Source organism: Protopterus annectens, chromosome 1.part0 (genome assembly GCF_019279795.1).
Source record: "Protopterus annectens isolate FY-2018-M chromosome 1.part0, PAN1.0, whole genome shotgun sequence".
In the NCBI taxonomy this organism is placed as follows: Eukaryota; Metazoa; Chordata; order Ceratodontiformes; family Protopteridae; genus Protopterus; species Protopterus annectens.
Genome location: NC_056725.1, coordinates 1,094,698,371 through 1,094,713,454, shown reverse-complemented (window position 1 = coordinate 1,094,713,454; position 15,084 = coordinate 1,094,698,371). Strand labels below are relative to the sequence as shown.

At 37.7% G+C, this 15,084-nt stretch overlaps 1 protein-coding gene across 1 annotated transcript in view; it reads right to left on the bottom strand.

Annotated features, from left to right (window-relative positions):
• Window positions 1–15,084, bottom strand: part of ASCC3 (activating signal cointegrator 1 complex subunit 3) — a 4,485,173-nt gene that overhangs the window by 2,065,239 nt on the left and 2,404,850 nt on the right. The window contains exon 12 of the mRNA XM_044069284.1: window positions 9,163–9,297. Within this exon, the coding sequence (XP_043925219.1) occupies window positions 9,163–9,297 (135 nt within the window). The remainder of the gene's footprint in view (window positions 1–9,162; window positions 9,298–15,084) is intronic.

Below are 15,084 nucleotides of genomic sequence, written 5' to 3'. Positions count from 1 at the left end.
GATCACAGCTTAGAATGGAAATAAAGCAAGAAATGTCTAATTTATGGACAGGATGACAGAGCTGATGCAATAACTATTCAGGTCCCATAGGATTATGACTACTGTCTCAAGTGTCACTAAATCAAAAATACGAATGAAAGTGATAGACATTGTATAAGACATGGGATATAGCTGGCATGAATCTTTAACCAGAAATGTTGGTACAAATCTATCTTGGCAAAGCAGACATGCTCCCAACTGTAAAACTGAAGATGATCAATTAAGTAGACATCCTAAATATCACTGAACAGACATGAGAAGCCAGACTTCAACATACATTAATAAAAGCTTTCAACAATCAGTTTTGAGAAAGCTATACAGCTGTGTGATTTGCATAGAGCTGTATAGCTTTTTAATGTATAGATTTTATAACAAAAAAGTTTATGCCAAATCAGAAATACCCATTAAAAGAATATACACAAATGAATTACAAGGCAGCAGTGATTATAGCTCTTTTAACCATACTCGCAAAAGTGTTTGTATTAGAAGTTTAAAACTCCATACAGTGAAGTTGACTTCAAACTACAGACTGTAAAGTAAAACTATTAGTGATAAAGTAATAAAAGATTAAAGAAACACTTATTAAAAAAGTGACACCGCCTGTTAAACACAGTTCATGCAGAAAACTTCATACAGGAGGTTCCATTTGGTCACTTTATTGTACAATGCTTCTAAAGTTACCAGCTGTCAACATCTTATAATCAAAAAGAGCTTTTTGTTACTAATTTCATATATTTTATTAATTTTTTCCCTCCTTTGTTCAGGTCAATTGTACATAGTGTATATAAAGGTTTATAATACTTGTTTATTGATGACTGTATTGTTAAACATTATATTATCTGGAAAATAAAAAATATTTAAAGAAAAAAAAAAGCTTTTTTTAGGTTACAAAAGTGCAACATTTCATATGGGCTAAATATCCGACAGGTATAAATATATATATATATATATATATATATATATATATATATATAAAGCTTTTTCATTTACCATTATGCTTTGCTGTTGGACTAAACATATAAGCAGTGCTGCATTTATTGTTTGTGGGAGAATCTACAGAAATGTATTTTTCAACACAATGGTTTCAAATATTTGGCTAATTACAATATAATAATGTATCAAACTTATTTTTTGATTACAGTATAATGCAACAAACTTTTAAATATTTCTTTCTTATAAACCACTCAACAGTTTTGAACAGCTTTATATCATATATAATACCCAGTGCTTTGGACCCACTGTTTGTCATACTGTTTTTCAAGATTGCTGAAATATGGAATTGATCCATTTACAGCATAAATCATTCCAGCACTCAGAATAAACTATGTAGCAATTAAATTATTTTAAAGAATATTGGATCTATACACATGCCATTTAGAGTCTGCAATGATTTAATAAAATACCCACTTTTTATGGCATAAAGTTAGATATTTAAGTTGGATGAAAGCATTCTCTTCTGCTGGAGATTGAGTTGTGAGGAGTGCAATTATATTGGATTTTCCATCCCTAACAGGTACAAAAATGTGTTATTTTGGCTATACATTTGAGAGCAATGCATGTACTTTTCTTAAGACTGATGACTAGTAAAAGGGGAAGCATGCTAAAAGAAAATCAAGGTATTATTCTGCCTTTGCCATGCGTTTAGGCCACTTTAACCTTGAATGACCAGTGGTCTACATCTACTTTTGACTTACCTGACCCCAGCATGTCTACAGAACCCCTAGACATGGCACTGAAGGTTTCCTTCGATTTGATTATAAAGAAGCTACAAAAAATGAATACTACATAGAGAAATCACAGGGGAAACTTGTAGTAATTGAGTATACTCTCATTTTGCAATCTGACCATTTAGATGAATAGGGAAGTACTGTACAGAATTCTGACCAGAGATTACTGACAGTGACTAGACTGGATAAATTGGAATTTCAAATGATATACATATAAAACAGAGCTTAGAGAAAAGATTGTGTGTGTGCGTTGGGGGCTCCTGAAAATGAAGTGAGAGATGACTGCTTATCATTTGTGGGAGCTGGTGGAATGGCCAGGGAATACCGTAGAGCAAATATAAAAAGAAAAGTGAAGAAACAACAAAAGGATCCACCAAAAAGCGATTTATTCCAAAATTAATTTTCCTCTGACGTCTCGGCCTGAGCCTTCAAGGAGTACAAATAACTAAAACACTGTTCACATATATATACATAATCACTAATTGAATCAATTAATACAATTAGTAATTTTTATTACTAATTGTATTAATTGATTCAATTAGTGATTATGTATATATATGTGAACAGTGTTTTAGTTATTTGTACTCCTTGAAGGCTCAGGCCGAGACGTCAGAGGAAAATTAATTTTGGAATAAATCGCTTTTTGGTGGATCCTTTTGTTGTTTCTTCATTTTGGTGTGTTCCTGGTTGTTCTCTATAAAAAGAAAAGTGGCTGACATGGTGTTTGCCCCCTTCTCAACTCAGAATAACTGTCCTAGACTAATTCTAGTCCATCTGTTGTGAAATGAAGAGGGAGATATCTGTCTGTCTTTTATGGTAGGAAAGCTGAAAGAATGGTTGGGGACACCTGTGGAGCTGCTAGAGACAGAAAAGGGCTCACAGGGTGTTTCTCTCAGTCTCACCTTGGAATAACTGCCTTAGACTAATTCTGATCTATCTATTGTCAACATGGGCTGAAGGATAACCTTCTTTTTTCAGTTCATGTACTGATGATGCTGATTATGTACAAGGGAGCCACGGTGCTCTATGACGGTGATCATTCCAGTGAAACTAGATATAAATGTGGTTTTCCTTTTCAGAATGTTCTGCCACCAACATAATTTCAGATGCAGACTTTTATACCTGGCAACTATGAGAATCAACTTTAAAGGCAGCAGGCAGTAGCAGCATTTTCTTTTAATCTCTTGAGGAAGCTTTGGATAAACTGCAGCGATGGATGGAGGTTAGCTACATTCGCCTGACATGGTTTGTCTGTGGTGTCTGTTATACCCACTTACTTTGCTGGAGTTACGAGATTCGCCATTTTCTTTAAGAAGTGACTACAAAAATTAAGAAATGCAGCAGCAATGCAACAAAGTCCGCTCTACAGAACTTGTGAAGCAGTGTGAATTCCAGATGAACTATGGAAATGTGAGTGTGTTCAAGTTTACAGATATGTTGAGGAAAGGGCAACATGTTCCACTGAAAGCGTGGGATTCTCCAATAGGTAAGAAAGTTTAGGTCTTATTAAGGGATTTATTAAAAGGCATTTATATACACTGATTAACCATGATATTCCACCAAGGAGCTAATGCAATTTCTTACAAGTGGGTGATTTTTAATGATGGCATCATGTGTGTGGGGGGTAAACCTGTTTTTCTCTAGTGGTGATACACAGGGTCAATGTTATAAGATCGATGGTTGAAAACATCGAACAACATATCGTCGACACCATATGGTCGATGTCTTCAAACGACAACCTTATAAAAAGACAAAAAAAAAAAGTACCATAATGGGTTTAAGCACCCCCACACCCCCCACTACTTAAATATACCAACTCCGAGACCGCACTACATTACAGTAAACGGAAATCTCCCCTTACGGAGATTTCCATTTACATGCTCGAGGTTCGATATTCTCGTGTCGACGATATCAGATTTACACTGTCAGCTTTCGAGAATATGATATAGACCCGATACACAGCAGGGACCACCAAGGTCCTTATCAGTCCCTTTGGGTGGCAGAATGGATAGAGACAACTTGGCCAACACAGGTTTAATGGACACCTTTCACTTGGTCTCCCATATGTCTGTCACTTCCCAGTTGCAACGTATGTATCACTCCCCTTGCTATCGCACTTTTCCTAGAAATGGTAACAATTTTAATCTCAAAGTAGCATAAATTTGTGGTAAAAGATGTTAGGAAACTGCCTGCAGTATTTCCAAATCATAACTTCATAACTCACACCTGATATCATGACAGCGCTCTCTCTCTCTCTCACTGGAGGGCAAACTATTCAGTTGCAAGGGAATGTTTTTTCACAGTAAATTTCCCAGTTCTTTAAGGTATGGGGAACAAATATTGACAGAAATGTGGGTATATTTCCAATGTGGTGGGAAGAATATAAGAATTCATTAGAATCTTTAGGTCAAGGCTATCAGGACCAGGTGTTGGCCCATCACAAAACCTCTTGTGCGGACTATTAAAATAACTTTCTGCAGTGTAGGAAGAGGGTTGGGTATGGAGGAGGGATTATTATGAGTCAAGGGAGGGGTTATCAGGATTCTTCAAATATAAAACAGATTAGGCTGTTAAATACTTAAAATTCTCATTTGCTGAGGTTACCCAAAATCACAGAAGCACTTAATCTGAGACTGGTAAGAGGTAGACAGACTTATTACTGAGGTTAGGGACCCTGCACTAAGGCTTTTGTGCACCTCTTCAAACATGGTCTTAGAAGCTTTACAAAGTTTCTATAAGAAGCCACCTCATCCGCAGGACTATGTAAATAAAGTCAGACACTATTTATCTTCACTGTGTTTTGCTAGATTAGGCCCAGCACAAGTGGATTCTCTGATGAGTCTCATATCATTTTACTAGGTGGAATGGATCATAAAGAGGCCGTCTAAGAGCAAAATGCCTGGCCTGGATTGTATCCCCCTTAAAATCTACAAGTTGGAAAAGACAAATTTTTGCAAGCTTTTGATTCTGTAGAAAAAGTTGTTCTAAGTACATTAATCTCCCTTCCTAGACACAGATTGTAATTTTTCTTATTCCTAAACCTGGGAAAAGCACCATGGAAGTTACTTCATACAGATCCATTTCACCTCTAAACCATGAATATAAACTTTTTATGACACTTTTGGCCAGAAGGATTGCAATCTTTCTCCCCTCTTAAATACATATCAACCAGACAATTTTTAAGGATTATATTTTTCTTCTCTTACTACATCGACCAGACATGTTTTATATATACCCACTCCACAGTAGATAAATTAATCAAACCCCGTCTCTTGTTCAGAGACACAAACTATACTTATTCCCCTTTGTTTCTAACTAGCCTTGATGCAGACAGGTCCTTTGATATTATTTCTTCAGCATTTCTTTTTGAATCAATCAGAAAGTGGAAATTACTGCAGTGGCCATCTGAAGAAATAAGCACACTAAACTGGGTGAAGGATATATGCCCGATAGCTTTTGATTACTAGTAGGGCCCTGCACACTACAGGTTATTGTGTCAACTCAATGATAACCTCACTATAACATTTTGGGAACAGCTTTGGCATGGTAATCATCATATGGGATGTGAAGAATTAAGAACTGAATGTAGACCTACTCCCATCCTCTGATCAGGGAACATCACTTTTTTACTACTGGTTAAGAAATTTGCCTAGAATAAAATTAGTTCATATTCCAGACAGGATCTGCACCTATGGATTCAATGGTGGGTTGATCTCAGAGGTGGTTCGGCACTGGTCAAGGGAGGTACAACTAAGATACATAAGCTTCTAATAATGGCTAAATTATCCAACACCATTAAGTACAGAATAATGTGGATGCAAATCCCTGGCATTTAGATAACCCAAGAGATAGGGTGAAAGACCCCCCCTTCCCCAATATGCTACTAAGTCTCTAGATGGCTTTGTTTTTTGGAGTGGACAGTGATAATTTTTTATACTCCCTCCAGACTATATTGTATGGTTCCTGGCTCTTCTACAGTTTGTTGGGGGTATGACGGGGGATAGCTTGGTAATTAGCAACACATTTTTTTGGACAAGTATTTCTTCTGAACAAAATGGAGTACTCCAAACTTGATGTTAATGGCTATGCCTGAACTTATTTCATTTGACTAATTCCTTATTCTTGACTGGGGTATGAACTACAGGTCAATACAGGTCAGCAGGGCAGTCATTTGCTGCATAAGTCTGTGTTGTCAGGGAAAAAAGGCCCATAGCAGTAAGAAAATGGGTCCAATGAAGCTTGCTGGTCTTTTAATAATAATTCTTTACACTTGGTGGGGTGCCTGGTGGAACTCATGTAACTGCAAAACACATTGTACTCTCCTATATATTTAGAAATACTTATCCATCTTGTTTGGAAACATTTTGTCATTTTTTTTTTCACTTTTGAAAAATTCATGACTATTTATAAGTCTGGCTTGTGAGTAGGATTCAATAAAATATTATCTTGTTTAAAAAAAGTTTGATATAGACATATAGGAATAGCAATTTTAAAATGGCTCCTTAAGGGCTCAAAAAGTTGAAACTTAATGGGCAAGAGGCATGTGATGGGACTCAGAAATGCACAAATTACTGTAGGATCTTCTTTCTAGCAGGAATAGTTAATGAGTTATGGAGGAGATCCAGAGGTAAAAAGGTCTGCGGCTTATACAGCCACAGCAATCATGCTGAAGAAAGACACACGCAAATGTAGAGTCCAAGGGTGTAACTAATGCAAATTAATCAAGTGAACCCTCCCAGATCTTTGGTCAGATATGGAACAGCATGGTAGAATGATTCAAAGAAGACTCCTACCACGCTCTTTGGGAAGTGAATAATTAAAATTTTAACCTTTTTTTTTTTTTTTTTTTTTTTTTTTTAACAGACACTGATATCTTTGGAAGTTTCTGGGCTATTAGCACCACAGCAGGTAAGTACTACAAAGCTGTGTGTGTATGCATTTGTGCATGTTTGTAGGTACATGGGTACACTGTGTTGGAAGAAGGAACATTAGTATAGTTACATCTAACTATGCAGTGTTCGGTTCTGAGATATGCTGATTTTTTGACATTTACTAAAATATGTCCCATTAATAGTATAGATTTTTAGATGTAACCTTACACAAAACTAATATTGATCCTGTTTTTTCTTCTAACATTTTTAGAAATGTCCAATACTTCACTGTAGTCTGATGACGTTCTATTTTAATTAAAGAACGGAAGTGCTTACTTTATATTAATTCCTGTGTGTCATGGCTGCGATTTTTGGTTTAGTTTTTTTCCAGTTTTTAGAAAGGAGACATTTCCTAATGGGTACCTCCATTATCAAAGTTGTCACCCCTTCAAACAAAAAGTTAGTGTTGTGAAGGAACAGATGATGCGTCTCTCTAGACTGGTTTCTGAGAACTCCAATTTTATTAATGAAATAGACTATTTAATAATAATTATTGCTATAAAGGGGATATCTCCTGGATTTACTCACAAATAAAAAGATGGAAATCATTAGTGGTAGACTTACAGATTTGCTCCCATCTTAAAAAAATGGTGTTGTCCCACCTAGGTCCTCTGCAACACATCCTACTGGGCAGAGTTTGAGTCCCAGATTAAAAAAAACATTATAGATAACCACTGGGAGATACTCATGCACTTTGATTATAATAAAGAAATTGCAGATCTCCACTTCCATTACTTTTTTAAGCTGAGGTTTAATGTTAAGAGTAGGCTCGAACAACTTAAACCAACCAATTCAGTTACAGGGGGCAATGAAAAATGCAATAGCTGCAAACACTGTGATGTATTGACCTACACCATGAAGGAAACATTTTTATCACAGATTCTATGAAACTTCCCAAAGCTATTTGTGGTTCAAGGGCGGCTGTTTATATTGCAGTGTGTGTCACATGTGGTTATTTTTGCATTGGGAAGACCGATCACTCATTAAGACATCATATGTATGACCTTGTTTATGCTATTAGAGTGGGCAATATGAAGAAAGATTTAGCAAAATATGCAAAAGGGTGCTCTTATTATGTTGAGTTTAGATTCACTGCCTTGGAAACGATTCACAAGCAGTCCCTTGGTGGGTAACTGGGAGAATTATTTAGAGGTGATGGAACTTTGGTGGCAGATTAAATTACAAGCTAATGTTTATCCAGGTATCAATCACGCTATTAGTATTAACTGTTTGCTAAAGAGAAAAGTGAGCATGTTAAACTCACACAGGTTTCATTAAGTTTTAATGTGGTTGCAATTAGGAAAGGTATACAAATTGTATAAAGCATATATTTTTTAAAGTAATTTATTTTGTACAGACCCACAGGTTGGGTACTATGTCTTTAAAATTGTTGGGTACTGTACTTTCAATTAGTGGGTTTTAAGTAGTCTGTGAAGGTTTTTTGAGTTTTATTCTGATGAGGTCTACTACTGGACGAAAGCACCTAATAAATCTACTTTTTTGTACATTTTGCTCAGTCAGTCTGGACCCCTTTTTGTACACTTTAGCATTTTGTAGTTTTCTTTGCAGGGACTGTTGTGCTGAGTTAAGACCGCAATAGTTCCCTCTCAATAAATCATCAGTGCTATAACATACAAAAAGGAAATAAAAAGAAAGGGCAGCAGAGCACTCATCCCTCTCACTGCAAAACAACTCTACTCAATTGCATTAGAAACATGTTCCTTACTAAAGCTAATTGCTATTCTACACTTAAACATGAAAACTCAAGACTGGAATGTATGATTTCAACAGAAAAATCTACCTTTCCTTCTTTTCTGTAGAGTGATTTCCCATAACATTTCCTAAACACTGACATTTTTTTTGTAAAAAATTTCTCCAAGATGTCCTTGCAACCCCTTTTGATCACTCAAAGTACCCTGCTGAACAATGACATCACGTCTTTATGCAACATCTTCATATCAATTTTCTCACCAGAATCTTGTCAACAGATCACAACTGAGTTTGCACTGTCACATATATTGCAGCATCACTGACCAATCAGCAACTGTTGACATCAGGATGTGCAGCAGATTACTCAGTAAGGTTATTCACCACAGTTACACTGCTATTTAAGAAATGTCATTTTTGAGGAGGGCACTGCAAGTACAACTAAGTGTTGACTGTGCATATGCAAATCAACACAAACATGCTTATGGGATGAAACCATGGGAGGTTAGTGGTTCTTAGCAGCCACCAGTTTCTAGTTTTCTAGGTGAATACCACAGATTTGGATAATTTAAATACAAGTTTCTGTATGCAAACGAAGTCCACAATGAAACAACACAAATAATAAGCTGCCATCCAACCACAAATAAAAGATGATACTATCAAGTAAAGACTGGACAGCAATTAAAACACTTGCAACTAGTTACTCACACACACACACACGTGTGTATATGTATATATATACATATATATATATATACCTGCTTTTCAGCATAGCCAAAATCTGGTCCTTGATTTGGTTCAAAATAGACAGATTCTCCCCGGTTTTTTGACAGTTCACGAAGGGCCATTGCAGTTCTTACAGTGGAGTTTCTTGCATGAACAAAGACCATGACCTGAAAAATAAACAAATAATAATAAGGATGAACAGACATGCATTAAAATGAGATGGTTTCTCATCATAACATTCTCCAGAACTGCATTGCTGCAATGTAAATTCCAAACCTCCAGTGTCTGCAATAATCTTTGCTCAAGAGAAACAGGCACAGTCAGTACTGCTGCTGAAGAGTACCAAGAGAGCTAAGCTAACAGAGATGAAATGAACCTGTATCATGGCACACAGGGATTAGGCCTCAACACAAATGACAACCCACATAACCAGAGATCAATTAGCTGCACAGGTGCTGAGGGAGCTGACCAGTGTGGATGGATGGGTGTGAGTGGTCAATGCCAGTTCACCCATCTTACATGGAGGTTGCCCAGCTCACTGCAACAGCAGCACATACTAAAGAGAAAGGTGTATAGTACGCAGCAATGAGCTGGGATGTGCACATTCCTCTGTCAAGCTATTCCATTGTTTAACCTTTATGGGCCTTAAACAATGTTTAAGGGCAATCGCCTAGCAGTGGATTCCATCTATGGTACTACATAGGGTACACTAAAATGATATAGCTGATTTATATACCTCTGGTGCTTACAATGCACACTGAAAGAGCACTTATACTATGTTGACTTATAACAAACATAACTGGCTTAAGTGGTTGCTGACATGATGTTTTCCTGCATTCTACAATGCACCATATTGCTTTCTCAGCTGAACAGATCCTTTTGATAGGTCCTGTAGTCTTGATGCTAGGTTAACATACATACAGAGAACATCTACCTGTATGATATGATGCTTCATCTGTTAATAGTGATACCAAAAGAAACCCCAGTCTTAAAGATCTTGTTTTATCATCAGGTAGTGAGACACACTGGAAATATTGCTAACTAGCCATGTTGAAATCCCTCTCAGTGCAACACTATCCTTGTGTCTAACTTACCACTCTGAGCTGCCTTTTCTCACTGATGATCCCTCAGCTAGACTGAAACTAACTTCCTCATCTCCATCCAACAGTGTCCTGAAATAATGGAGCAAGTTCAATACATTATCAATTCCTACTTCCCAAATTCAGATCTCTTAAGCCCTGAAAACTGGTCTTGACACATAATCTTCTAACGTTTTGCAGTTTATGATCTTTACACGTGTAAACTTGATGCTTTAATATTTGCCTTCTTGAAACAGAGTGACATATCTAATTCTACACTACCCTGCTCTTACAAAAGGGCAGGATGGGAGAGAAGTAATCCTTATCCAGACCCTTTCTTTTTTAGTAAATCATTCCTTAACAACTAGATATATTTTCCCTAACTGGAATTTGAAAATGTGGTGCATTGCTAATGTAGAAAGTGTATAACGAAGCAGATTCAGTGGTACTTATCCCTGACATCAACCCCAAAATCAGTTCTTCACTTGTTACTCAATATAACAATCCTTTAAATAAAATATGTCACAAAGACTACCAACATTTATAGTACTACATGTTAAAATGAGCTTTGAGTTGCCCCAAGAAAAAAGAAATCTCTTTTTAGTCTGCCTTCATAGACAGTATAGATACTTACAACTTGAATTTGCTCTCCTAGGGTGAAAGTATAAAAACTGCACAGCATGTACTGTACCTTGAAACTCAGGGCATATGCATGAAATGGAACTGTAACTGCAAATTAATGTCTATGGCATTTAACAGCAGATAGTACAGCATTTATTATCTCTAAAGTTCTGCTGTGCATGGTTACCATCCTCTAACAAATATAAACAAGCAACATCTGATTGCTAGGAAGTAGCACACACACAATTTTAACACTCAATCTTTATCCTTCACTGTCTTGTGATGATTTTCTTTGTATTCCTGTCTGCAGCTTTTATATAACAACCATGGGACACCATCATGTGCCAGCATAGTATAGTAGCTGGGCTGCAAAATGTGTGCATCTTGGTGGTCTGCTTAACACCGAAGGCGTGATAAGAGACCTTGGGACACAGGTGGACAGTAGTCTCTCCTTTGATAATCACATCACCACAGTAGTCAGGAAATCCTTCTATATGGCACACCTCATCACAAAAGGTTTCTCATCCAGGAAAAAATAGGTCATTGTTCCCCTCTACTCATCACTCATTAGACCCATTATAGAGTACAATGCCCCTTTTGGTATGTACCTCACAAGACATCTACAACAACTGGAAAGGCCACAGAGATACCTCACAAAGAGGATTACCGGCCTCAAACATGCCCTATGCAGACCGTCTCAAAAAACTGCAGCTTTACTCCGTTGCATATCGCCTACTCAGAGGCGATCTCTGCCTAACACGCAAAACTATGTCAAACCCAGAGCTTTTAGACATGCTCCACTTAAAGAAATCCCAATCCCTACGAGCTACACGCTCTAGGGACCTAAACCTCGTCACCACAATAAACAGAACATGCTGGAGGGATAGATTCTTGTCCCAGAGACTTCCCATACTCTGGAACAAACTACCTATCTATACCAAACAAAGCTCCTCATTACCACTGTTCAAGAAAAATCTTGATGATTGGATGGGAGATAGGAAATTCACCCCGGGGATCACTTCTGTGGCTCTGCTCGACAGTGGCACAGGAAAATAATTTTCTTGGGTGGCGAAAGCCAGGGTACCTTTGGCTAGGGCCTATAGCCTAGTACCTACCTATGAACCTACGAACCTATGAATGCATTTTCTTTCTTTTTTTTATCAACAGCCAAATGCCGTATCTTGCTGCCCCATGATTTCAAAATACTGTGCATTCATTGTTCCTCACAATCAAACTGCAGAGCAAACATCTTTCAGCTCAGATCAGTTTAAAATCACATTTGTTTGTTTGCTATCAAGACCAAAGTGCTCTGTGTTGCTTCCCTCTTAACCACACATCTTTAATCATTAATGCACTATTACAGCTCCAATGTAGAAATCCATGCTACCTTTTACCCTACTGTGAACATTATCATACTTGTGAATAACATGCTAACAACAATTCCAGAAATGCAGACAATTTTCCAGGTGGCAGTCTTTCCGACTGTCTATAAAGACAATATATATTTTTAGTGGCGATACTTCCTCCAGTATATCCCTGTAATGAAACAGGCACACAAATTCTGGCTACTCTTACTTAAGTTATGTCCTCCAACAGGACTTCACTAAGCTCCCACTGTTCCTTCATTATTGTTACAACTTGGAAAAAAAAACTGCAAAATAATGAACTGGAGGAAAGACTACGCCAACTGAAGAAGACATTTGTATGCTGTCATTTTTTGCATTTCACAAATGGTAGTGGCAAATGCTGATACTGTATCATGTCTAGACTGCATTAGTAAAAGGTCATAACTTTAAATTTTGCAGTTTCCAAATGAGACCCTGGCTAAGATGCTGTATGGTAAAGAAGAGGCCACTGTTGTCGCAGTCTATGTAGCAATGGCACTGTGATTCAAAAATATTTAAGAAAATTAAAGTTAGGCAGTAAACTGAAGTGTACATTACAGATGATGAGGGTTCTACCACTCTATTCAGGGAGATACAGTGGATGAATTACTGGTATTGCCTCTCTCTTTGGAGAGCTTAGTGGACTTAATGCAGCAGAAGAAGAGAGTAAAAGAATCACTTAGGTTACTAGGGACATTTTGTTTGGTTTCACCTTTGTTTTTCCTGCTCCTGAATTAAAGAAGCTGTCTCTAAACCAATCAAAACACCAGGAGATAATAAATATAAAGTAGTCTAAACTTAGTGGTATTACATAGTTAACATAAGTGAGCAAGGCATTTAGGCTATACAATTGTTCTGGACTGCTTTATATGACATATTGACATTTTCTGCTTAAGTACTATTTGCCATATTAAACTGTTACCCATTACTTGCACATACACATGCACATGCACTCCACATTACTGGCTCCATCTTAAAATATCAATAGTATTAAGTTACCTGCTGCAAGTTTAAGCTTCTGTTCAACAACATATGTTCCTCTACACTGTATTATATTCAAAATTCTCTGTGCTTACTTCTAATTACTAGTACTGAAGTTTTACCATTTGTTTCACCTGAATTGTTTATGAAGCTTTTCTCCATGGGAAACCTCTGAAAAATGGATAGACACAACAGATTTAACCTGGTTAACAGCACAGTACCATACAAACAAAGGAATGGATGTCTGGATAAGCTTAGTCTTGTAATAGTTTGTCTTCTAGATATTGCAGATACAGCAGCAAAACATGAGGCAAGAAAACAAGAAAAGCAATACTACACACACACACAAACACACACACACACACACACACACACACACACACACACACACACACACACACACACACACACACACACACACACACACACACACAGTGTGGTCTTCAATACAGCTCATCAAATCTTCCAGATTCACTCAGTAAAGAAATTAACTGTTCATTGACACCTTCCTAGTCGGATGTTATTAATGGCAGATTTAATGCTTTAACAGCAGCACTGGTAACAGAAAACTCCTCTTATAAATGTTGTTATACATTCCAGCCTCCTTATTACCAGGTGCAGTAATAATGCCTTTTAATAATTTCCTAGTGTCTTTAGTTGCAGTCAAATCTACTTAATTAATATCTATGGAGGACAGCTTAAAACACATTGAGAAATGTCTCTAATGGCTTCCTAAATCACTAAAACAATGCAAATATGTGTCCAGGCTCTCAGATATTATGTTTATAAAATCCTTCATATTCTCACGCAACAGAAATTGCACATAAGCAAATTCATTCTCTTCAGAAATGTTCATAGGTGTGTACTAGGCTAATGGCCCTGGAGCCTTTACAAGCCTAGCCCATAGGATTAGCCTGGCATCTTGCCACCCGACCTTAGTTCCTAGTGCCTCTGTCGAGTAGAGCCACTGGAGTGATCCCAGGGGTGAATTTTTCTATTTCCCATCCACTCATCAAGATTTCTCTTGAAGAGAGCCAATGAGGTGCTCTGCTCGACATCTATGGGAAGCCTATTCCATAGCATGGGCAGTCTCTGGGTTATGAACCTGTCCCGCCAGCATGTTCTGTTGATTGCGGCAATGAGGTTGAGGTCTCTGGAGTGTGTGGTGTGGAGGGATTGGGATTTCTTTAGATGTAGCATTTCTAACGGAGCTGGGTCAGACATGGCTTTGTAAGTCAAGCAGAGATCGCCTCTAAGTAGGCGATACGAGACAGAGAATAGTTGGAGTTTTTTGAGTCTGTCCATATAGGACAAGTGTTTAAGGCCTAGGATCCTCTTTGTGACGTACTTTTGTGGCCTCTCCAGTTGTTGTAGGTGTCTAGTGAGGTACATGCCAAATGGGGCATTGTACTCAATGACTGGCCTAATGAGGGAAGAGTAGAGGGAGTCAATGACCTCTTTCTGCCTGGATGCAAAACCCTTAGTAATGAGATGTGCCACATAGGACTTTCTGACCACAGTGGCAACGTGGTGGTCAAAAGAGAGGTTGCTGTCAACCTGTGTTCCCAGATCTCTTATAACGCCTTTTGTGTTCAGTGGACTACCATCAATGTGGTAATTCAAGGGAACCGGGTTTTTCCCAAGGGGGATGATGACACATTTTTTGGCATTGAGCTTAAGGCCATGGTTTTGACACCAGTCGTTGGTGTCATTGAGGCCTTTCTGTAGGATGTCAACATCACTTGGGGAATTAATAATAGCTCCCAACTTTCAAACATCTGTGAACTTTGTCAGCCAGAGTCCCTTTGTGTTGGCCTGGACTTCAGAGAAGTAGATACCAAACAGGAGAGGACCCAGGACCGAATCCTCTGGGACTCCACTTGTGACT